This window comes from Podarcis erhardii (genome assembly GCF_964252035.2).
Source record: "Podarcis erhardii genome assembly, chromosome: 9".
Lineage (NCBI taxonomy): Eukaryota > Metazoa > Chordata > Lepidosauria > Squamata > Lacertidae > Podarcis > Podarcis erhardii.
The window spans coordinates 64,700,561-64,723,074 of NC_138512.1; the positions used below are offsets into that span (position 1 = coordinate 64,700,561).

At 44.5% G+C, this 22,514-nt stretch overlaps 1 protein-coding gene and 1 long non-coding RNA gene across 4 annotated transcripts in view; one reads left to right on the forward strand and one right to left on the reverse strand.

The window, feature by feature from the left end:
* The window catches only part of FAM13A (family with sequence similarity 13 member A), a 132,714-nt gene that overhangs the window by 85,359 nt on the left and 24,841 nt on the right, over positions 1-22,514 (forward strand). For all 3 annotated transcript variants that reach the window (XM_081876714.1, XM_081876713.1, XM_081876715.1), the window contains 5 exons: positions 8,826-8,882; positions 9,891-10,070; positions 12,970-13,156; positions 15,600-15,676; positions 16,522-16,564. In XM_081876714.1, the coding sequence (XP_081732840.1) occupies positions 8,826-8,882; positions 9,891-10,070; positions 12,970-13,156; positions 15,600-15,676; positions 16,522-16,564 (544 nt within the window). The remainder of the gene's footprint in view (positions 1-8,825; positions 8,883-9,890; positions 10,071-12,969; positions 13,157-15,599; positions 15,677-16,521; positions 16,565-22,514) is intronic.
* On the reverse strand, positions 270-2,198 carry LOC309350436. Its single transcript, XR_014160369.1, has 2 exons — positions 791-2,198; positions 270-540 (listed from the first exon to the last, which is right to left on the reverse strand). It is a non-coding gene; the product is annotated as an uncharacterized lncRNA (long non-coding RNA).

A 22,514-nucleotide genomic window follows, 5' to 3' on the forward strand; every position in this document is an offset into this window, starting at 1 on the left:
CTTCGCTGCCTGAGAGCTCTTGTGGCAAGAGACAGCTCTTGCTGCTTCAACAACTCCTGCCATTTATCTTCCCTGCCTTGCTGCAGAAACCAAAGGGGGGGGGGGGTAATTGCCCTGCAATGATTCCATGCCAGAAGCTGCTTTGCAAGACATCTTTTTTCTTTTCCCACCCTGCCGTTTTGCTGACTTCCTGCCCCGCCGCGCTTGCCTTGATGTAGACATATTTATGCGATAGAACAACTGAGCAATTAACGTAAACACATGGAGGATGTGGGCTGCAGCTTTTATACAGTACACAGAGTACAATGGTCGAGAGGAGAGACGGTTATGTAACATGCTGGGTGGGTGCAAACAAGAGCTGTCCATATTCCAAGGACTGCAGGGTGCTTTTTCTCTTGCCAGCTGGCAGGAACGCTATGTATATGCCTTTTTTTATTCTTCTTATCATCGGCGCTGCAAATGTTGCAGAGTTTCTGATGAGCGCAGCGGCTTGTGTTCCTTAACGATCTCCTCTCTCCCGTTTCAGTCAAGGGACGTAACCTAAAGAGCACAGCGGAATGATTAAACAAACATCTGTAACATTAGAATCTTAATTGTCTGAAATTCCTTTTAGACTTGGTGCACTCTTAAATCCCCCTCCATGTGGGTGCAGCCCTTTGTAAATCCAAGTGCAGACATCTGCTTAACCTTGAGCCAGTTTCTACAGCCCTATCTGTAAAAGTAGACAAATAACCGGAGGCTTTCAGTCAAAGATTTGGCCTGTTATTTGCTCTGCACATCTTCTCCCTACCTGTTGTGTGTCTGTCTTCTTTCCCCTGTGACGCCTCTTCCTTGTCTTGTCCGCTGCATTGTTCCAGCCCTCTTCCTGTTCCAGCCCTCCTTTCCTAGATTCCTCTGTCTCTGTTTCCCTTAGCACAGCCTCCGCCAATCTGGCACCTTCCAGATGTTTTGGACTACAACTCTCAGCCAGCCCAGCTGTGCACCTGACCTCCCATCCCTATGGCAGGTTGAGACTCTAAGCAAGAGAGCAGCTAAGCCAATGGTAACCAGTGGCTTGACCAGCCCCACTGTGACAGACAGGCAGGTAGCTGAGCCAATCACAGCTGGAGTTCATCACCACCATGACCACTGCTTAGAGCACTGTAATATAGGTTTTTTTTAACAACATAAAACAATATGCTATTTCTCAATTTTGTGGTGGTGCTAAATTGACACAAGAATCTTGCACGCCAAAAATACTGTTTATATGACTCAAAGCAAATAGCACTTGGAACCGTGATTGCCTTCCCTCCATTGTTTTAGTAAGAGCAACAAAAACTATATTATATTATCAAACATGTACTGCAATTTCATTCAGATCAACAGGAATATTGTCATCCGTTTTAGGAGGTGTCAGTTGTAGCTTAAAACATGAAGCTGCCATGTTATAATAGGTTAAAAGCCAAGAGGATCATTGTTTGGTTTTCTAAATATTTGTACACAGAAACTTTCTGTGCCTTGTCTTTTGCTTGGTAATCCTGGGTTTATATTAGCACTGAGATTCTTAGATAAGCAGGGCGTTCTTCAGAAAACTGAAAACAACAGGTGGTGAATGTCAACAGGGGTAGATAAGAAACTTTCAGGTAATGAGAGCAGGGCCTGGGTCTCCAGGTGTTTAGGTCAGCCAAGTAGGTCAGTTGTAGAGGAGAAAACCATGTTCTGTGTTGGACTTTAGAGATGCTTCGCAGAGGCAGCAAAACAAAATTTGACATCGTGAATGGCTTCTGTCCATGAGCCAGAGAAAGACTTAATTCCTATTATGCTAGTGGGTACAATGTATAGAGAAGGGACATCTAAGACACAGGCCCCTTTCCTTTTCTTATTGAAAATAACAGGCTCGTCTCCTGAAGGAGGCACCAAGTCTCTTCTAGAGCAGGATTTGCCAGTACTGTGTCTGTGGGTGCTAATATATCTGCCAGTTATTGCCTTTGGTGTCTGAGAAAGGCCTCATTCAACATGCCATCAAAAATACAAAATGCATGAGGGACTCTATGCTGTTCCTGCACCAGCAGTTCCTGTTTGCTCTAGCTCAGCATCTCCTACATAACCCCACGGCAGCCATTTTTTGTTATGCCACGCCACCCCGGCAGCCATTTTGTGACTGGCGCCCACAGAAACTTCCTTCTCAGAATTCCAAATATGTCCTTGCAGTCCAAAAAGGTTGGCGATCCCTGTTCTAGAGTGGGAAACAGGGTGGTGGTGGTGATGGTCCCTCAGAAGAAGTCTGTCCTTTGGTTTACTTTCGTGACTCTGGGCTCCAACAACTGTCGTCGTTTATTAGGAAAGCTCTCTAGCACCATCTCGGTTAACTGCATGTTGCAAGCAAATGCATTAAGTAATCCGTGGTGCCATGTTTTGAAACTAAAGCCCTCCTTTTTTTAAATAAAAGTGGGGGATTGTAAAGGACTGAAGGGGCAGGATGATTAACCTGCCTCCTCACAACACTGTGAGTCTAAGCATTTTCTATGGGGCAGAAGCAGCCATTTTGGAGAACAGTAAGGAGCTGACAAATGGGGAAGGGTTAAAAATCAGGGGTTAACTGCCACTCCTTTGGGCATAAAGGTGGAATTTAATTTAAAAAATTATCCACCCACCCTTCGCTGCCCCTTAACTCTGAGATGCTCTGTTTTCAAAGTGAGCTAATTTAATTTGTTTTTGTTTTTTAAAAAGCTTAATTTGAACTTGCACCCAGATCTCAGCAGGGCTTATTACCAAGAAGCTCAGGCCGTGTCAGTGTTTTTGGGGAGTTAGGGTTAGACGTTGCTTTTTTACTTTTGCAGAGTGGCGCGGTGGTTGGAGTCTTGGATTCGAATCCTTGCTCGCCCGTGAAGTTCACTGAGTGACCTTCGGCCAGTCACTGCCTCTCAGCCTCATGTGCCACACAAGGTTGTTGGGATTAAGTGAGGAGGAAGAAAACCATATGTCTTCACTTTAAGCTCCTTGGAGGGAAAAGGTGGTTTATAAATTCTGCAGATAAATGAGAATGGTGTCACACTGAGTGAGTTTAACAGGCATGATTTTGTGCCTGAGAAACACCTCCCCCACCAAAAAAAAAATCTAATATAAGAGAGTCCATGCCTTGGGTGGAGAGAGCCTAGACTTGCCAAAGTGAATAATACAGGAGAGGTCCCTGTGGCTAGCCTCAGCGAAAATCTTTGCACGCCCTCCTGGAGCATAGCTAGGCTTTCAGCTGCAGGTGTCGCTGCTCACAAATCCCCAGTGATGATTTGATTAGAGGAAAGGGGGAGGAAAGTGCAAAAGTAAATAATTGCTTTCTGCCTGGACTAGCTTCCTCGATAAGAAAAGCAGCCGCCTTGCAAACACACCAGGGCACACGATGACAGACGTGTGAAAATGCTCCAGGAAAGCTAGACTTCAGCCTTGCCTGGTCCCCTTTTAAAAGCTGATTGATCTGCAGGCATTTGTCTCTGTGCTGTAAACAGAAAAAGCCTCACCTTCTCATTTCCTTGCATCGAAGCTGCTGCTGCTGCTGCTGCTGCTAAAAGACACAAGGTCAGGCCATGTTTGCTGCGGTTCCTTGTCAGTTGGTATCTCTGCAGATACATATGGCCAGCATGAGTACCATACAGATGGTGTCATCGTGTTGTGGCTCCCTGATGACTCTGTGTTCATCCTCTGAGACCCTTCTTTGTGTGCCTCTTCCACACGGGGCCAGTAGAGTGGCAACACGAGAACGGGGCCTTTTCTGCAGTGGCTTCCCATTTGTGGACTGCTCTCCCCAGCAAGGCTGGCACCTTCATTATATATCTTTAGGCGCCAGGCCTTTGGCTGATTAATACTCTATGGCCTTTTAAATGCGTTTGTGGGAGGGGGGGGCGTTATTGTTTCATTGCTTCTGTTTTGACTGTCTCTCTTGTGCTTTTATTGTGTATTTTTATCTTGAGATCTTTGGATGAAGGGTGGTATATAAATCTAATAAATAAATAAATATTTAGTGGCAAACCCGGGTTTTCCTCTGGGTAAAGTGTGTCCTTGTACACCTGACCCTGTAAGACTGGACCACAAATAAAGAAAATAATATTTATTTATTTATACATACATACATACATACATACATACCCAGCTTCTCCAGCCACTCTGGGCGGCTTCCAAAAAAATATTAAAATACTGTAATACATCAAACATTAAAAGCCTCCCTAAACAGGGCTGCCTTCAGATGTCTTCTAAAAGTCTGGTAGTTGTTGTTCTCTTTGAGATCTGGTGGGAGGGCGTTCCACAGGGTGGGTGCCACTACCGAGAAGGCCCTCTGCCTGGTTCCCTGTAACTTGGCTTCTCGCAGTGAGGGAACCGCCAGAAGGCCCTTGGCACTGGACCTCAGTGTCTGGGTAGAACGATGGGGGGTGGAGACACTCCCTAAGGACTAGCGCCTTAACTCGTTTTTAGGCCTTTCTTTGGCAAGAACAGGAGGTCTGTCCTAACTTGACGCCCTGATGTCCTCCTCCTTCTTAGAATCATAGAATCGTAAGAGAGATGGAAGGGACCACAAAGGTCATTTAGTCCAACCCCCTGCGATGCAGGACTCTTTTGCCCAACATGGGACTCGAACCTACAACCCTGAGATTCAGATTCTCACACTGTACCAAGTGAGCTATCCCAGCAGTTCTTCTCTGTTACATTTGTACCCACCTTTCCTTCAAGGAGATCAAGGTGACTTAGATAGTTCTCATCCCCTTCTGATCCTCACAACAACCCTGTGAGGTAGGTCGGGCTGAGAGCATGTGATCGGCTCAGGGTCACCTAGCAAGCTTTGCGTTAGAAGAATGCTGCCCGTCTCTCCTTTTGCTGATGAATAGACTGCTTCTTTCTAGACTAACCCAACGCGTTCTGGGTAGCAGCGAGGGGTTCACACATTACAGTGGTACCTCTGGATGCCAACGGGATCCATTCCGGATCCCCGTTCGCATCCTGAAGTGAATGCAGCCAACATCCACAGGTCACGATTTGCCGCTTCCGCGCATGCACGTGATGTCATTTTGAGCATATGCGCGAGCGGCGAAACCCGGAAGTAATGCACTCTGTTACTTCCGGGTCACCGCGGAGCGCAACCCGAAAAGGCTTAACCTGAAGGGATTTCAGCCCGAGGTATGACTGTACTAGAAAGTACTAGCAGGAATGCTTAGCGGTAACTCCGAAGAAGCACACCGGAGACAAACTGTTTGAGAAGCAGGACGCTTGAAGCGTTTTCTTGTTCAGCAAGCGTCCGTTAGGGTGTTGTGCTGAGCCTTGCATTTCGCAGCGTATCTGCCTCCCTCAGCGGCACCATGTCGTTCTTGTTTGCACACATGCAGGCCAGCCAGCTGGGCGAACTAATTCTCTTGCCGATAAGAGGATCAAGCCAAACGAAATGTTTTAAGCTCATAACAACTTGGTTTATGAATACTGTAGTCAGGCTCTGAACCTCAGTAACATGTCACATGGCCCCTCTTATCTGCAAAGCTGAGTCAGCGGGATGGAGGAGGCGGAGAGAGAGGACTCCGGCAAGTCTCAGACCTGACCTTGCCTCCCAGTTCAGAGAGCTTCTCCGAAGACAAGGCCCTGCTTCAGGCTGTGTTCTCGCTTCCTGGGAAGACATAACTTTGACGATGATAGGTAGTCCCACGGAGAGGTCATTGCAGTAGTCCAAGCGGGAGATAACTAGAGCATGCACCACTCTGGCGAGACAAGTCGGCGGGCAGGTAGGGTCTCAGCCTGCGTACCAGATGGAGCTGGTACCCTGGACACAGAATTGACCTGTGCCTCCATGGACGGCTGTGAGTCCAAAATGACTCCCAGGCTGCGCACCTGGTCCTTCAGGGACACAGATGCCCCGTTCAGTATTGTCCTACGTGGCATAACTTATGCCTAGGGAAATCATGTGCATTGTTGTGTCTGGTAAATTGGGCATGTGGCTGCTTTCAGGCCCGTGACATGATGCAGAAAATTTTCCCAGTGCCTTATTTTTCCGCAGAAAACGTCCAACGTTTTAAGTCCATTAGGAACAATGAACGGATGCCAATTGCAAATAAGTACAGTGCTACCTCGGGTTAAGTACTTAATTCGTTCCGGAGGTCCGTTCTTAACCTGAAACTGTTCTTAACCTGAAGCGCCACTTTAGCTAATGGGGCCTCCCACTGCCACTGCGCAATTTCTGTCCTCATCCTGAAGCAAAGTTCTTAACCTGAAGCACTATTTCTGGGTTAGCAGAGTCTGTACCCTGAAGCATATGTAACCTGAAGCGTATGTAACCTGAGGTACCACTGTATTGGGTAGGCTACGCAGTTTCACAGTTTTTAGCTTTATTTAGTGATGTCTGTTAATATAAACTTGCTAAATTAGACCCCTCTCTAGGCCACAGTTGCCCATGCAGTGATAACCTCACAGTGTGCTCCATGCAAGGCGACCCTTCGCCAGATGCTGCAGCTCATGCAGAACCCAGCAGCTAGGTTATGGGGACAAACTTGTGGAGAAAAACTACTGACAGCCCATAGCACCCTGCTTGTGGGACTTGTGTCAGCTGCTCTTGTACTGCTAGGCCACGTTCAGGGTGTTGATGCTGATATAGAAAGCCCTGTACAGCTCAGGACCAGGTTACCTGAGAGACTGCCTTATCCAGTAGATCTACACAGTAGATCACTGAAGTCTGCAGGAGAGTTTCTCCTGCAAGCCCCAAAGATCTCAGAAGCCAGGTATGCAGTAACTCACAGTAGGGATTTTACTGTGGGGTGCAGTAGCATTCCTGTCGAGGTAGAACAGGTGCATAATTTTTTACTATACGTGTCTACCAGTTATGGTTTTAGTCTTGTTTTAAATGTTTTTGTTTTGTTCTTGTGCTTTTAAGCGTTTTTAATAATGTATGCAAATGCCTTTGTCTCAAGGCATTTACACACATTATTAAAAACATGCTGTTGTTTACGAGGCAGTGAATTAATGGTGGTGGTGGTAGTAGTAGTAGTAGTAGTAGTAGTAGTAGTAGTAATATTGCTTCAGAAAATTTAAAAGCGCAGACTAAAGTTTCTCCCAATACAAATCACCCTAAGCAAATAGGGTGTATAGGAAAACTTACCAGAAAACACACCAGTGCTCCTGCCACATTGGCACATGATAAGAAGCAGTGCAAGGAGACTGAATCTGCGTTAGGAATGAAAGAGTTGCCATTCACCCAGTTCAGCCTTCATGGGCAGAAAGGCATTTCTGTGAAACTTGCAATGCAAGCATAATGGCAGCAGCTCTCCAGGCTGTTTACCCCTAGCGCCTGGTATACTGCTTCCATACATGGAGGGTCTCTCAGCTGCTTGAAGCCACGGGTCAACAGGTGCATTGATCACACATGCGCAGGTGCCTTCTGTGCAAAGCAGGAAGGCAAGGGAGGCCGCGCCTGTAAACAAATGGTGGGCGCGTGTTTCATCCCAATTACATAGTTTGCCAATTGATCTCCTCATTATGCACTGTGCAATTCAGTCTTACCTTGGTTCTCAAACGGAATCCGTTCCGGGGAAAGAAAAAAACCCGGAATCCGTTCCGGAAGTCCGTTCAACTTCCGAAAACATTCAAAAACCAAAGCACGGCTTCCAGTTCCTGCACTCAATCGGAAGCCCCATCGGACGTTCGGGTTCCAAAGAACGTTCGCAAACCAGAGCAATCACTTCCGGGTTTGCAGCATTCGGGAGCCAAAACGTTTGAGAACTAAGCTGTTTGGAAACTAAGGTATGGCTGTATTCACAAGAAGAACACACAGCAAATGCATCTGTCATTGCAAATCTGCTAAGCTGCTTTAAGTTAAATGTATGTTCTTTTTAAAAAGCCAGTCTGCTTCTTTTTATGCTGATCATTTTTGAGAGGTGCATATTGTGTTATAAGCTGTGTGTTAAATTTGTGAAATTTGTTTGCGTGTTGTTTCTAACCTACTCTTATCACGGCAGATTGGTCAGAAATAGTGGTTGAATCATTGCTGCTTAGGAGTTTGCAGTCTGAGAGTTGATTTGCATTTACATGTTCCATCATTTGATTAATGAAATTCCAAGTGTAACTTGCACTTATAAGTTGTCACCACAGGTGTATGATGTCTCTAGTAATACCTAGGATTGATGAATTGACAGGTAAAATTGGGGGGTGGGAATTAAGTATCTAAGATGACACATCTTTTTGAAGTCAAAAGAACCAGGACAATGATGAAATGGTTTTGTAGCAAACAGGATTTCTTTTGTCAAAAGAACTTTCTTCTCCCAAACATACTGTGTAGCCTTGAGATGCTCTGAATTTTAAAGAACTGGTTTTGTTTTGTTTTATCAGTTTTATATTATTGTTCAGATTATTCATATGATGCATTTCATTTTTTTAAAAGAACAACGTTCTTGGGGGGGGGGGGACTTACTTTAAATAAAACAGTGTAAGTTCAAATGCACAGCTGACAATAACAGACTATAAGGATAGTCTTATAAAACTGGAAGAACCTGGCAACTAAGCATACGCTTCTCTTCCTTCACGCGATAATAAGGCATCTTTGCAAATAATTTGCCAAATGTTACTGTTCAACAATTTGTTGAAAAGAAAATTATGATGCCTTTCACTGAAGTCAGGTCACTCATTCATCTGACATCAAGTGAACAGAAATCAAGTTATATTCATGCATGCATGAAACTGGCCCGAGGTGTGTTTATATTTTGGGAGGCCTTTTTAATTCATTAAACAGATCATTCAGAATTCAAGCAAAGCTCTGGGGTTCTCTAAGCCGCTTTTCTTAATGTTCTTTGAGACTTACATATAACTTTTGAATTCCTTTCATGCAGTGCTCACGTGTCGCAAGTCAGCAGCAGCACCAGCAGCAGCCTCCCTCCTACTGGAGAGTAAGTGTCTGCTATTATGTCTTCTTTGGTTTTGAATTGTGCTTGTTATATGTGTGTGCGTGTTTGTTGTTGACTCTGCAAACGCTCAAGGAAAGTATCCTTGATAAAGTTTGCTAGCTCAGAACAAGGCTGTTGTCCTGTAGATATGGCCATCTGTCATAGATGCTTTAGTTGACATCCTTACATTGGAGGGGGCCGGACTGGATGATCCTCAGGATCCCTTCCAACGCTACGATTCTATATAGTTTGAGACACTTTGATTAGAACATTTTGTGGGTCTTCCTGTGCTTTGGAAGAAATTTGTGCAAGGTTGGGCAGTGTGGTCTACTGATGGACCACTAATAAATTTCTGGTGGACTACCTAGTGCCTGCTAGGTTGCAAGGCTTCTGATAAAGAATTTCAGACCAAATGTAATGTACAGTGGTACCTCGGGTTAAGTACTTAATTCGTTCCGGAGGTCCGTTCTTAACCTGAAACTGTTCTTAATCTGAAGCACCACTTTAGCTAATGGGGCCTGCTGCTGCTGTGGCGCCGCTGGAGCACGATTTCTATTCTCATCCTGAAGCAAAGTTCTTAACCTGAAGCACTATTTCTGGGTTAGCAGAGTCTGTAACCTGAAGCGTATGTAACCTGTGGTACCACTGTATTCCTATCCCTCAGTTTAGGGTAAAATCAATCCAGCAGGATGCTACTTGTGTTCTTGAGCAAGGCTGCATTGTTAGGATCACTTAAAACAATGTATATATGCCTTAGCTGTTACAGAAATCTCAAATATGCACCCTTGCTTGTACATAGTGTTTGTAGTGTTTGCTACTTCAACAGAGTTTGCTGCCTCATATGCCTTCAGGCTATGCCCTGGATTGCAGTAGCAGAATTTTTCCTTCTAAGTTCTGCTAGAAGAGGTTCTTCTTGCTAAATCTACACGTGAGATTTTACCCTCGTTTTTGTAGCTCCATCATTCTTAACATTCCTTTGCTTTCTTGCATATTTGTTTGTTGGTTTTACAGATACTTAGAAAAGACAATCCGGTCAGCAGTCGAGCAACATCTTTTTGACGTTCATGGATCCGGCGGTCAAAGCTCTGAAGAATCCGAGTCGGGAACATCATCCACATCGTCAAACGTGTCTGCCCGGCAGCGACGGAGGCATCATAAAGAACAGGATGAAGCCCGAAGGAACAGAGATATGTACGATTGCAATTTCTGCCTCTCTATGTGTTCAGCCTGAAATCTGTAGTGTATTGGTTTAGATGGGTCAGGGAACTGCCTTGATATAGAGCAGCTTCAAAAAGCATTAAAAGTGATGTTCTGCCTTGTTGCTGTCACAGTGCATAGCTGATGGAAACATTTCCACCCCCCTCCCTTTATGTTTTTGGGAGAAATGTAGCATCAGTTTCCGCAAGTAAAAAATTAATGGAAAACCACCACCACCAAAACGTTTCCTTTTATAAAGGTGAACCCAAAATGTAAGCCCTCTTGCAAAACAGGGGTGTTTCCCAATCCCAAGAGTGTCTTAATGTTTCTCCCTGTACTAGTAGCCATGCTGAGATGCTTCTCAACTAAGTAGGTCAGAGATGGGCTAGTGTACAGGCGTACGTGTTTAGCGGCATATAGCACTGCGGTTGGGTGTCGTCGTCCCCAACCTCTGTGCAGCCTTCCTATTGAATTGCAGATCTGCCTTTTTGCGTGTCTTCCAGCCTCACAAATCCTTTCATTTGCACACCAACCGACTATAAACTTATGAAGGAAACCTTAGCTGAGCGGCATCTGAAAATTGATCCGTTTATAGCATGGCCTTTTTTAAAAAAAAAAAAAATCAAAAAATCCATTGTGGTGAACTGTAAAAAGCCAGAATTTCTGCAGAGCTTATTCTTTTGGTTTTGTGAACTCTTCGCAAGATTGACCACAGACCTTAAGCAGAACGTCAGAAGTGGCACCACGTTGAGATGTTCAGGTTTAGAATGTTGGGTAGTAAGCAAGAAGTCCTGCTTTGGGGTACGTGGAATTATGATCAGGAAATACATTGATGAAAAACCTCTGTACAAATTGGGCATGATAGATTCCCAGGTAAACTTCTATCCTTTCTGTTCAGCAACAACATACCAACCTAGTTTACACGACACCGTAAGCCAAGACCAAGTGAATATGCAGGCTCCCAGAGAGATTGATAGATAGATTGATTGAACTCCTTTCTCGCTTCTTCAGAGCCAGCCATCATTCAGTCTAGGCTGATGTGCAGACATCAAGCTGCATCCTGGTGAGCCCCAAAAAGGATTGGCATGGAGAAAAAAGAGCCATGCAGAGTTCTCCTAATCCCTTAGCTGTGGGGATAGTTGTGTCTGCTACATCAGGCCCTATGTAGATATTGGTCCAGTTCACATGTAATGTTAAACCACTAGGAAAACCATCATGATGTCCTCCAGAGGGGGGTGGACTCCTGTCAGCCCCAGCCAGCAAGTCTAGTGGTCACAGATGATGGGAGCTGTCGTCCACAATAACTAGAGGCTGCGATATTGGCTGCTCTTCTTCTTAACCATGGTTTAGCATTGCATGTGACTCTGGCCACTAGGTCACATTGCCAGTGATCGCAGATAATGTTAAACCTGGTGGGAAAACTGGACAGAAGGGGAAAATGTGAACCTGCATCTTTCAGCTCAGTTGGTTAAGAGCGTGGTGCTGATAATGCCAAGGTTGCAGGTTTGATTCCCGTATGGGACAGCTGCTTATCCCTGCATTGCAAGGGTTTGGACTAGATGATCCTCAGGGTCCCTTCCAACTCTACAGTTTTCCGATTCTTCTCTCATCCCTACCTAAGAGAAGAAGTCTACATTAGGGTGCTTTCTTTGGCCTTTCTTCTGCTCTTTCTCCTGGTCAGACGTGAGACTGAAGCAACGTGGTTATACTCACTTCTTGAACATGCATACAGTTCGGCAGAAACACCTGCTGGGCTGTCTGTGTTCCAAGTCTGCTTTCCCATTTACGGAAAACTAATGCACTTTTAATTGCTAATAGGCACGAAACATTTTGTCCTATGAAATAACTGACAGGCATAGAATTGGTCCAGTTTACCTACCTCTTTTTTATTGGAGGGCGGAGGTCCCAGCAATTAAAAACCAAGAGGATTTGCGGCTAAGTTTTTAATGAATATTGTAGCTGAATTGCATGTTTAATGTGTGGATATATATTGCATCTGATTATGTAATAGATTATGTTTCAAAGTAATAATCCGTACAAATTGGAAACAGGCTTGTAAAGGAAATTCCAATAAAACAAATCCCTTGTTTTTTGCTTTGCAGAAAATTATGGTAAAATAATGTAAATCTGGGTACCAGGTGTACAGCTACTTGAATAGAGCAATTTTAAAAAAGTGGTGGAGATGGGAGCTTCTCCAAATTCTGAAGTTTTATTTTCCATCCATTCCTCTTAGTCAAGGTGGTCTGGACCAGAACATTAAAGAAATTAATACGGGCCGGCATGTACTGTGTTTGTTGCAATGGATTTCACTTTCATTGGCAATTATAGGGCAGACTTGTTTGCCCTTCTCATTTATCTACCCCAGGGAAGTTTACTAATTTTACTATTAATTTATTTTTATTTATTTTTACTGTTCGTATTTTCATGTATATCTTACTCTCTGGAGCTCAAGTAAGTTTCCCATCAAGGCACTGACCAGGGTCAGATCTGCTTAGCTTCAGGTGGGTTACTATGCCATGTGCCTTCAAACCCATCCTCTGGGGCCACTAGAGATAGACTTGTCACTACCTACGGGCAAATGTCATTTAGTGAAGACTTGGGAAACTTATAAACAAGCCTAGAGCGCAGAAATTTTTTCAGAGCTGTGCAAATTCAGGGCAACACCTTGGTGTGCTTTCATGAACACTCTGAGGCAGATTGGTCTTTTAAAAAAAATATTTTTATTGATAAATTTCAAGTATACATTTCCATCATTAAATATCCACCATTGTAATCATACATATTCATTGACTTTCCTCCTTCTCCTGCCTTGGCTCTTTAAATTTTCCCGTAATTCCTGCATATTCTAAGAACATCTGAAGCAGATTGGTAACCCTGCAATGTCTTTCTTCAGGGAGGTGATCAATAAGGAGAATATTCCTTCTGGATTTGGCAGCATTGAAGAGTGTATGCTGACTGCTCAAGAAGTAGAAAAACTGCAAGAGGCCAACTCCGGATATATCGGAGAAAGGAGTAAACCAAAGCGACAGAAATCCAGCACCAAACTTTCTGAGCTTAATGACAACCAGGACAGTCCTCTGGTAAGCAGAGCTGTTAAAGTCACTCCTGCTGTTTCCCTCTTTCTTATGAAGTGGCTGCAAACTTTGAATTGTTATTGAGCCCTTGCTATTCTGGGTAATGGGTGGAGGAAGAGGAAAGGAGGAATGCAGACAGCTGAGGAAGCAACTTGGGTGCATGGTTGAAGAAAATAAATAAATAAATAAATCCCTGCCCATCTGGCTGGGTTTCCCAGGTGTGGCCAACCAGCCCCTGAAATGTTAGGGGAAGACCACAGTGCTAAATCAGCTGCTTTGCATTCAAAAAGTCCCAGGTTTATCCCTGGCCCCTCCCCAAGCAGGGCTCCTGTCTGAAATCCCAGAGAGCTGCTGCCAGTCAGTGTAGAAGTTACATAGCTAAATGGACAAGTGGTCCAGCATAAGGCAGATTCTTGAGTTTCTATTCATAAGGCCATACCACACACAAGGAGGGTTTTTTTTTATCTTGGCATGTGAATGAGTCCATTGTTTTGACTACCCCACACACCATAACTTCAGATCCTTTTGAGCTGGAAACATGATAAATAAAAGTATCTGTGACATTTGATTCAAGAATACTATTGATTGCCTCGGCATACGTTGGCAAATAGCAGGCGTCGGAGAAGAGGCTGGAGGGTGATCACAAGGCAGGATTATTAAGCTCTTTGCGGCTTGTTGCTTCTCTGCCACAGCTTGCTAGAAAATCGCTCTTTGACCTTTGCAGTGGAAGGTGGCTGTCCATAGTGACAAGGTGTGAACATTGCCAATCCAAGACTGGCTCCTCTTGTCTGCAGTTTCAGGCATCAGCTATGCTCTGTATCCTATAGAAACGAAACTTTTCCATCAGTGGATGTACAAATAGGCAGTGTAATGTGTGGAAGCCCACTGATTTTTGAATGCTTGATACGTTGTAGTTTTGGAGTTATGGCAAACTTTTTCCTCTGGTTCTCTTCGGCTACATTGCCAAAACCCTCACTTAAACAGCAGGGATTTGCACAAGGTGTTCTGCAACTGTTCAGATCTTGAAATCCTTCTTACTTTTTAAGCAAATGTATACATACATTCCAGTTGCCTTTCTTATGCCTTTGGATAAATGAGCAAACAAAGGCAAGGCAATGAGTGGTTTTAGGGCTGCCAAACTGGAATTGGAGAGCTTAAAAAGAAATTGTTTTCTTACATTTGTAGCTTCTGCCATGAAACCTGTGATGGCATTCATGTGGTTCCCAGGTGGTCACTCATTCAGGCACCAACCAGACCCAAAAACACTTAGCTTCAGCAAGTTAAGGCATGTGCCTTTGGACCATGCCCTGAAATCATGTAGCTTGCAACTATTTCAGATGTGACCCCTGATTGTTTCAAAGGAAAGACTTGTTCACTCACCTGGTGCAAAGGCCTAGGGTCTTTCCAGACTGGTGTTGTATTGCAGGTGTCTTCTGCAACATGTTCTTTGCATAATAATATTGCTTCGGTGCTGGGTTTATTCTGTTTTAGTTTGTTATGAGATGCTTCCCTGATGCTACCACATTATTGCTGTCCAGAGGGGGAATAGCACAATGAAAGAGTGGGTTGCGGGGAGAAATAAACCAGAATGGGATTTCAGCAGCAAGTTACAGGCTATGCACAGATGGGAAACCAAGCGGTGTGATCACCCCAAAACATCTGCAGGCGCAAAGAGCATTGAAAGCAGGAACATGTGTGACTGCCCCGATAACATCATGAGGACAAATTAACAGAAAGGGGTGTCTGGAGGTGTCCCCAGAAAGGGACATGGGAAGGAAAAAGAGGGGGATGCAATAGTACTTATACAATCAAAGAGACAACCAAGTCAGGGTGCTTGTGAGAGGTATGGAATGAGTGGCTAGTTCTTGCAAGGAAGAAAAAAAAGTGGGGTGAGAATGACCCAGAAATGGGGGCACTGTGGGGAGACAGTAGTCCAGTTTGAAAGATCACAGCTTGGTTTATTAAGACAACACGCAACAAGAAGCCTTTGCACCCAATTCAAATGAAACAGGAAACTGGGGGTTAATTAGGAGATTTCCTGGCTTAATTGAGGCTCACAGCAAAGGGAGGAGCCAAGGGGCTGCATATGGAAGCAAAAGGTCTCTGTGTATCTCACCTTAACAGGTTGAGATGTGATTGTTTGAATGTGGCCTGTTTGTTGTAATGAGACCTGTGCAGAAGGGACTGTTTGGAAAGGTGAAGTATCATGAGTGAAGACTGTGGCTTTGTAGTCATAAAGAGCTATTTATATCTGATTTCATCTTTTGCTTTCCCATTAATTGCACCTCTCAAACCTTCCCATGGAAGAACCTTCATAGTCATCTGCACTTTGCTACTTATATCATAGAGTTGTGTGTGCTAAGGTCATTATTGCATGAAAGATGCTTTCAGCTACCACTTTAAAAATGGATGATTCATAGCAGTTTTCTTAATATTTGATGTTTTACAGGCAATGGAAACTTTTGGTTCCTTGAGACCAGTGGACAAAACAGGACCAGATGACATGGAAGTGTTTTCTGAAGACAGGTAACTTGCTTGGAAATTACTCTGGCCCAAGATTTCAGTGAATCCCAACACTAGAGAATCTCCTTATATATATATATGCACACAACCACTTTGAGAGCCCTGTAGTTCATCTTTTCTTGAACATATAGATTTAAAAATTGCATGCAGAATTCTGCAGCATTTTATGGATTTGAACCTTGCTGGTTGATCATTCATATTTTCCATTCAGGTCTCTAAAGAGTAGATGACTTGGTTTTGTACGTTTTAAAGTGGATGACTTAGTTTTTAAAGTACTGAACCTTAAAATATTTTCAGTCATCCTTTTAAATGTGTAGCAATAGTGGTAATGGTCATTGGACTCGTTCACACATTGCATGAAACCATAGTTAAAAACAAACTATGGTTTCATGTGAATGCACAGCATGCTGGCGCACACCTCTGTAAAGTGCTTGCTTTGCTCCTTCTCTGATCTTGCTGCTCATGAGTAGCCAGGAAACAAACTAGAGTCTTAACTTCTTTAGTTATCCAAATCTAGGCTCATGGTTGGTTTTCCCCAAGCAAACCTTGAGCAACAAGCCAGGAACAAACCTTCATTACCAACTGTGGGGATTTTTAGGAGTACAGCAAGGCACAAGCCCAGGCTTGGACAACACATCAAATGAGTCTCTGGCCAATTTTGTCCACAGCACAACGGGAATTGGAGAAAAGCAAAGTGATCATGCTGCTCATCCACATTTAAACTATGGTTTGTTTTTAACAATAGTTTAATGTGAAATGTGAACCAGGCCATTGTTTAAAATGCTGAGCTTGCTGCTAGCTTTTGTTATGATACACTTTTGATCCAAACTATTTCTTCTCTTTTGCAGCAAAGACAATGAAAGTGACAGCGACTTGTTAAGGCATCCTCAGGTTAGTGTGTTTATTTGTTGTGACGTATTTGATCCTTTGGCCAAAAAAACCAAAACGCGGCTTTTGGTTAGTGAAGAAGGAGCTTTAACCATGAATCCCAGTTTGGATTACTTGCTGATGAAACTTCTGTATGAAATTGCTTATCCTGTCTCCTTGGCTCACTACTTTACATATTGCTGTTTTTGTAAAAGTGCAGCTTAAAATGTTGTGAGGTGCCCTGAGAGTGGTGCTCTTGCATCAGAAGGGCAGAATATATATGCTTAAGTAAACGTAATGTGTTGTTAGGTCCTTAAATCAGCTATTGGCAGTGGTGAGGTTTGCAACACGGACTTGGTGCTTTACAAATGCTTCATTTCTTTGCCACTCTACTCGGTTAGGAAAGTTAGCATCCTGGTTTGTTGTGAAGTTTCATAAAGCACCTTGTCAGAAGCTCCATGTGACCCATTAGCTCACGGTGGTGTGAGAGCAATTTGTGTTCCTTGCTTCGCTTCTATGAAGTGGATGTTTTTTCCTATATGTTCCCCCTCCCCTAATCCTGGAGGATTTTGCCCTCCCCTCCTTAATACTTTCTTCCCCAGAATTGAAAATCTGTTCCTTCCCTTTGGGGTTTAGGGATTAAGAGAGGGCAGCCGCACGTTCACGAGAACTCTTTGTTCCCTGTCGGTTCCGTTTCGCCTTTCTTATTGTGATCGCTCCTTTCTTGTAGGCTAGTATTTCTGCCTAGAAAGCAAGGGGACATGGGTGGTTTTTGAATAGGGTTAGTAAAGTTTCGTCCTTGTTCAAGGAAAATTGCACGTTTGGTTCAGTGTAAGGAGGAAGAGAATAAAAGCTGGATGTTCCCAGCGCTTAAAGAGAATGAAAAAGCGTTTGATGCCGACATAACCCATATTCTGTGCCTGGCATAAATTATGCAAATTAGCTTGAATTGTTCTACATAACTTTACAAGCCCATGGAGAGGGGCAGGGAATCAAGCAGAGTTCTGCAGATCTGCCCTCTAGTCCCTGCAGGATCTTCTCTGGGTTTAGTCATTTTGCCAGGCTCACTTTTGTAGTCTAAGGATGAGATGCTTCACTTTAAAAAAAAAGAATATGCTGATATTTTCAGAAAGCTAGATTTTCTGGGTGGAATTCAGAACCATTCTAAGGAGATTGTCACCCATTTCACTGCCATGCTGAATTCTATTTATTCTCCCAATCTCTGGAATGGCTTGGAATCAAAGTATTATAGAGTTGGAAGGGACCCTGAGGATCATCTAGTCCAACCCCCTACAATGCAGGGATAAGCAGCTGTCCCTTTGGGGATCAAACCTGCAATCTTGGCATTATCAGCACCACACTCTAACCAACTGAGCTGAAATATGCAGGCTCACATTATCCCTTCTGTTCTTGTCCAGTTTTCCCACGCTGCCTCTGTCCAGGTTTAACATTGTGTGCGACCATGGGCAACATGAGCTAGTGGCCACAGTCACATGCAATGCTAAACGATGGTTAAGAAGAGCAGCCAATATGGCTGCCTCTAGTTATTGTGGACTACAGCTCCCATCCTCTGTGACCACTAGTCTTGCTGGCTGGGGCTGCAACCTTGGCGTTCTCAGCACCACGCTCTAACGTGGTTGTTGGTTTTTTTATAGCAAAAGTGTGTCTTTGCTGGCTTCCACTAGCAGAACACCATTAGTTGAATCTGGCCCCCTGGCTTGTATTCAACTAAGCCCTACTCAGAGTAGACCCACTGAAATGTCTATTCGCTTCAGTGGCCCTACTCTAAGAAGGAGTAGGATTGAATACCAGTCTGTGCTTCAGCAGAATTGTGGTTTTCCCGTCATTGTTGTCATTTAGTCGTGTCCGACTCTTTGTGACCGCATGGACCAGAGCACGCCAGGCACTCCTGTCTTCCACTGCCTCCCACAGTTTGGTCAAACTCATGCTGGTAGCTTCGAGAACACTGTCCAACCATCTCGTCCTCTGTTGTCCCCTTCTCCTTGTGCCCTCCATCTTCCCCAACATCAGGGTCTTTTCCAGGGAGTCTTCTCTTCTCATGAGGTGGCCAAAGTATTGGAGCCTCTGCTTCACGATCTGTGCTTCCAGTGAGCACTCAGGGCTGATTTCCTTAAGAATGGAGAGGTTTGCTCTTCTTGCAGTCCATGGGACTCTCAAGAGTCTCCTCCAACACCATAATTCAAAAGCATCAATTCTTCGGTTTTCCCGTAGAACCCTGAAAGTCAGAGTGTAAGAACTTCACTAGATCAGGACAAGGGGCTTGCTTAGCCCAGCACTCTGTTCTCACTGCGGCAACCCAGATGGCCCTGTGAAGTCCACAAGCAGGGCAAGAGCACAGTGGTCCTTCTCCTTCATTATGATAGGAACAGGACTAGCCAGTGTTGTTCAGCTTCTCTGTCCACCCACCCAATATGAGGATAAGCTCATAGAGTGCCAGGGACTGTCTGTCCTTCACCAGGTTGTGCAACACAAGAAGTAAAACTGGTAACTGATGCCTTGCTACTCTTTCTCCCCATCCCTTCCCCTAAATACGGCCTGTGCCACAGAGTGCCTGTGTGTAATTTTCCAAGTCCAGCTGCTGCCATGGTGTAATCAGGAGGGGGTTATGCCATCGTGTCTCATACCAGGCAAAGAGGGCAAAGCAAATGTGGCTCAGCTCCATGTTCTTAGACGAACCTTAACCCCAAGTAAACAGTTTCACAGATATAAATGTCAATTGGCTGCCCGGGGGTCACCTTTGCTTTAACGACCCTGAGAAAGTGCATTGCTAAATGAGTAAGCACATGTGCATGTAAGTTTTTCAGGATCAGCAGCAGCCATGCAGTGCAGTTAAAGATGAGGGGCCCAACCATGGCACTACTTTTGTAACCACTCTGCTTTTCAAACAGTCCAGTGGAAGGGCTTCCCAAGAGAGCAATAGATATTGGCGTTTGTTTTCAGGGTTATTGGGAAACTAGCTACTAATCCACTGTGGCTCATCTGTTGGGCTAAGGCTGGGAATAAAACCTCACTCGTCCATAAAGTTCACTGGATGACCTTTCAGAAGTCACTATTTCTCAGACTGAGATCTCAGCACAGTGTAGAAAGTTCCCTCCTCCTACCTTATCCTCACAACCTAAAGCTACAATATAAAAGTTCCCACCAGAACTTTTACGTTAGCGCACCTGAATTCAAGGACTTTGACACAGGACTCTCAAAACAAAACATGTTTGTTCCCTTAAAAAATGAGGCGCTGAACTTGTTTTTTAAAATTGGCTTATACAGAATCTAAAATTCAGTAAGTATTTTCATCACAGGAAAAGGCATAGCATTTGCCCAGAGATCGCATTATCCAGGTATTACAGGGTCAAGAAAATGTTTGCATTCTTTCAGAGTAGTTTTTGCATTCCACAGCCCTTCTAAGCCTGTTGCTTAGGGGGGCTTAGGAACATACCTCTGATAACAAACAAGGTTATTCAGAGCAGAACAGGCTCCCTTTCCTTTTCTCTGCCCACCCTACCTTCAGATGAGGGCAGAGGGCAATGGGCAGCCAGGACTTGTAAATTTCCATAGTTGGACCTTAGAGTCTGGGCTGCCGGTCTGCTGCTGGTCACAGGATGTAACCTCTACACTCCTTACTTGTGTCTAAAGGTGCTGATGATCGTGTCCTCTCTGCCCTATTGGCCACTGAGCCCCAGGCCCTAGGCTCTTTATATGGGAAAAGGAATGAAAATAGATGTTTCCCAGTATTGTGATGCCTTTATATAAATCTGTGCTGTGCCTGTATATGGAATACTGTATACAGTTCTTGCCTCCCATTGCAATAAAAGAATACCGTAGACCAAGAAAGGGTGCAGGAAACAGCAAAAGAGGGGGGATCAGGAAGTTATACCTTCCATAGGATCAAAGAGTTTGGGGATTTTACTTTAAGAAAATAAATAGGATTGTGGAGGATATAATAAAGGTTTATAAAGTTATAAGTGGGATTTGAGGGGGGAGTTCCAATGCAGAGTGATCCTTGTCAGGTTGCAAGCCCACCACAAGCTACTCCATTCCAGGATGGTCTCTTTCCATTTCCTTCCCTTCCCTTCTATTCCCCCTTTTCCCAGCCATTAGGTTCCTGTTTCCTACCCCCACAATCCAGTCAACATTCCATGGCCACTGAGCATGCTCAGCTCTCGCTGGACTCAATCATTTCCTTTTAGGTGCCCCCCCCCCAAGTCGGCTGCTCTAAATTCTTTGTAGTTGTATAACCTTGGGGTTTCCCCATACCTGCTAACCACCCCCCCTTCTGTGTGTGGATGGTGCTATTTTGCTATGGAAGGACCCACACTTGAAGGAGAGTTTAGTTTGCTTGTAGGATACCTGGTATAGAGAAAAGCAAGAGATGTATTATTTCTCCCTCTCTCCCATAACACTAGAACTTGCCGGTGTACCTCTGAATTGCAGCTGTTAGCCCGTGTGGGGGGTTGCTGTTGCTTTTGTGCACAGCTTCCAGGAAGCAGCTGGCTGCCTGTAGTTACAAACAGGATGCTGGCTAGATGGACCTTTGGTCTGATCCACAGTGCCTCTCCACAATGTTTGTTTTCATCTGGGATAGGACAGTTTCCGCTCACCTGCATTCTGTCTGCCATTACTGAAAATTCTGAGCTTATTTGGCTATACATGATTGAGACTATCAATGTGCTGCTCTGCAGGTGTTACTGGACTCCAGCTCCAAACATCTCTCACCATTGGCCATGCTGATGGAACTCCAGAAACATCGGGGTGGGAGGTGGGAGCCCTTGTTGACTGTTTCTGATGTAAATCTTGGAAGCAGAATGCCTAATACAGTGGTACCTTTGGATGCGAACAGGATCCGTTCCAGAGCCCTGTTCGCATCCTGAAGCGAACACAACTCGTGTCTGCGCATGCACGGGTTGCGATTCGCCGCTTCCGCGCATGCGTGTGACGTCATTTCGAGCATCTGCGCATGCGCGAGCGGCGAAACCCGGAGGTAATGCGTTCCGTTACTTCCGGGTCGCCGCTGAGCACAACCCGAAAATGCTCAACCCAAAGCTACTTCAGCCCGAGGTATGACTGTATGGGCACCATTTTTCTTAATCTGCATTATTTCCTCGGACCACAGAGTTTAGTTTCCTTTACTTCAGACCCTTTGAAGCACTGCAGTAAATGTGGGGAAATCTGCTTATACAGAATTTACAATTTGTTAAGTATTTTCATCGCAGGAAAAGGCGTAGAATTATCTCATTATCCGTGTATTATTGCAATCCATGTATTGCAAAAGGCTGAATCCCTTCTTTCAACCCCTTCCCACCATACTTCCTCTGCCTCCTCCCTGATCATCTCTGCCAGGCCCTTATAGGTAGGACACTGGTAGGAGGGTAAGAGGGAGAATGAGACTTCCCTTCCTTCCCCCTACTAGCCTTCACTTGTCTTCTTAGGTGGTTTCATCTATCCAAGATTAGTCAGGAGCAGGCTGGCTGCACCTTATTTCCACCTATTCAAGGCTTCTGCCTTATTCTTCCCTGTACCTTGTTCCAGTCATATCCATATAGCCAGTCTTTCTTCCATGATGGATCCCAAGATGTAATGCATGGGATTCCTAAGGCACTCTCCCATCCAGCCATCGGCTAGGTATGAACCTTCAGCTAAGTGTCTTCATTTGCATCCAGACCATGCCCTGGGACCAAATGCATTCTAGGTTTGATTTGCATGTAGAGTGCTACCTTGGTTCTCAAACCTAATCCGTTCCAGAAATCCGTTCCAAAAACAAAGCGTTCCAAAACTAGGGCGCACTTTCCCATAGAAAGTAATGCAAAATGGATTAATCCATTCCAGACTTTTTAAAACAACCCCTAAAACAGCAATTTAACATGAATTTTACTATCTATTGAGACCATTGATCCATAAAATGAAAGCAATAGAAAATGTACTGCAGTCACACAATCCATCAATCGGTAGCTGAACTGGG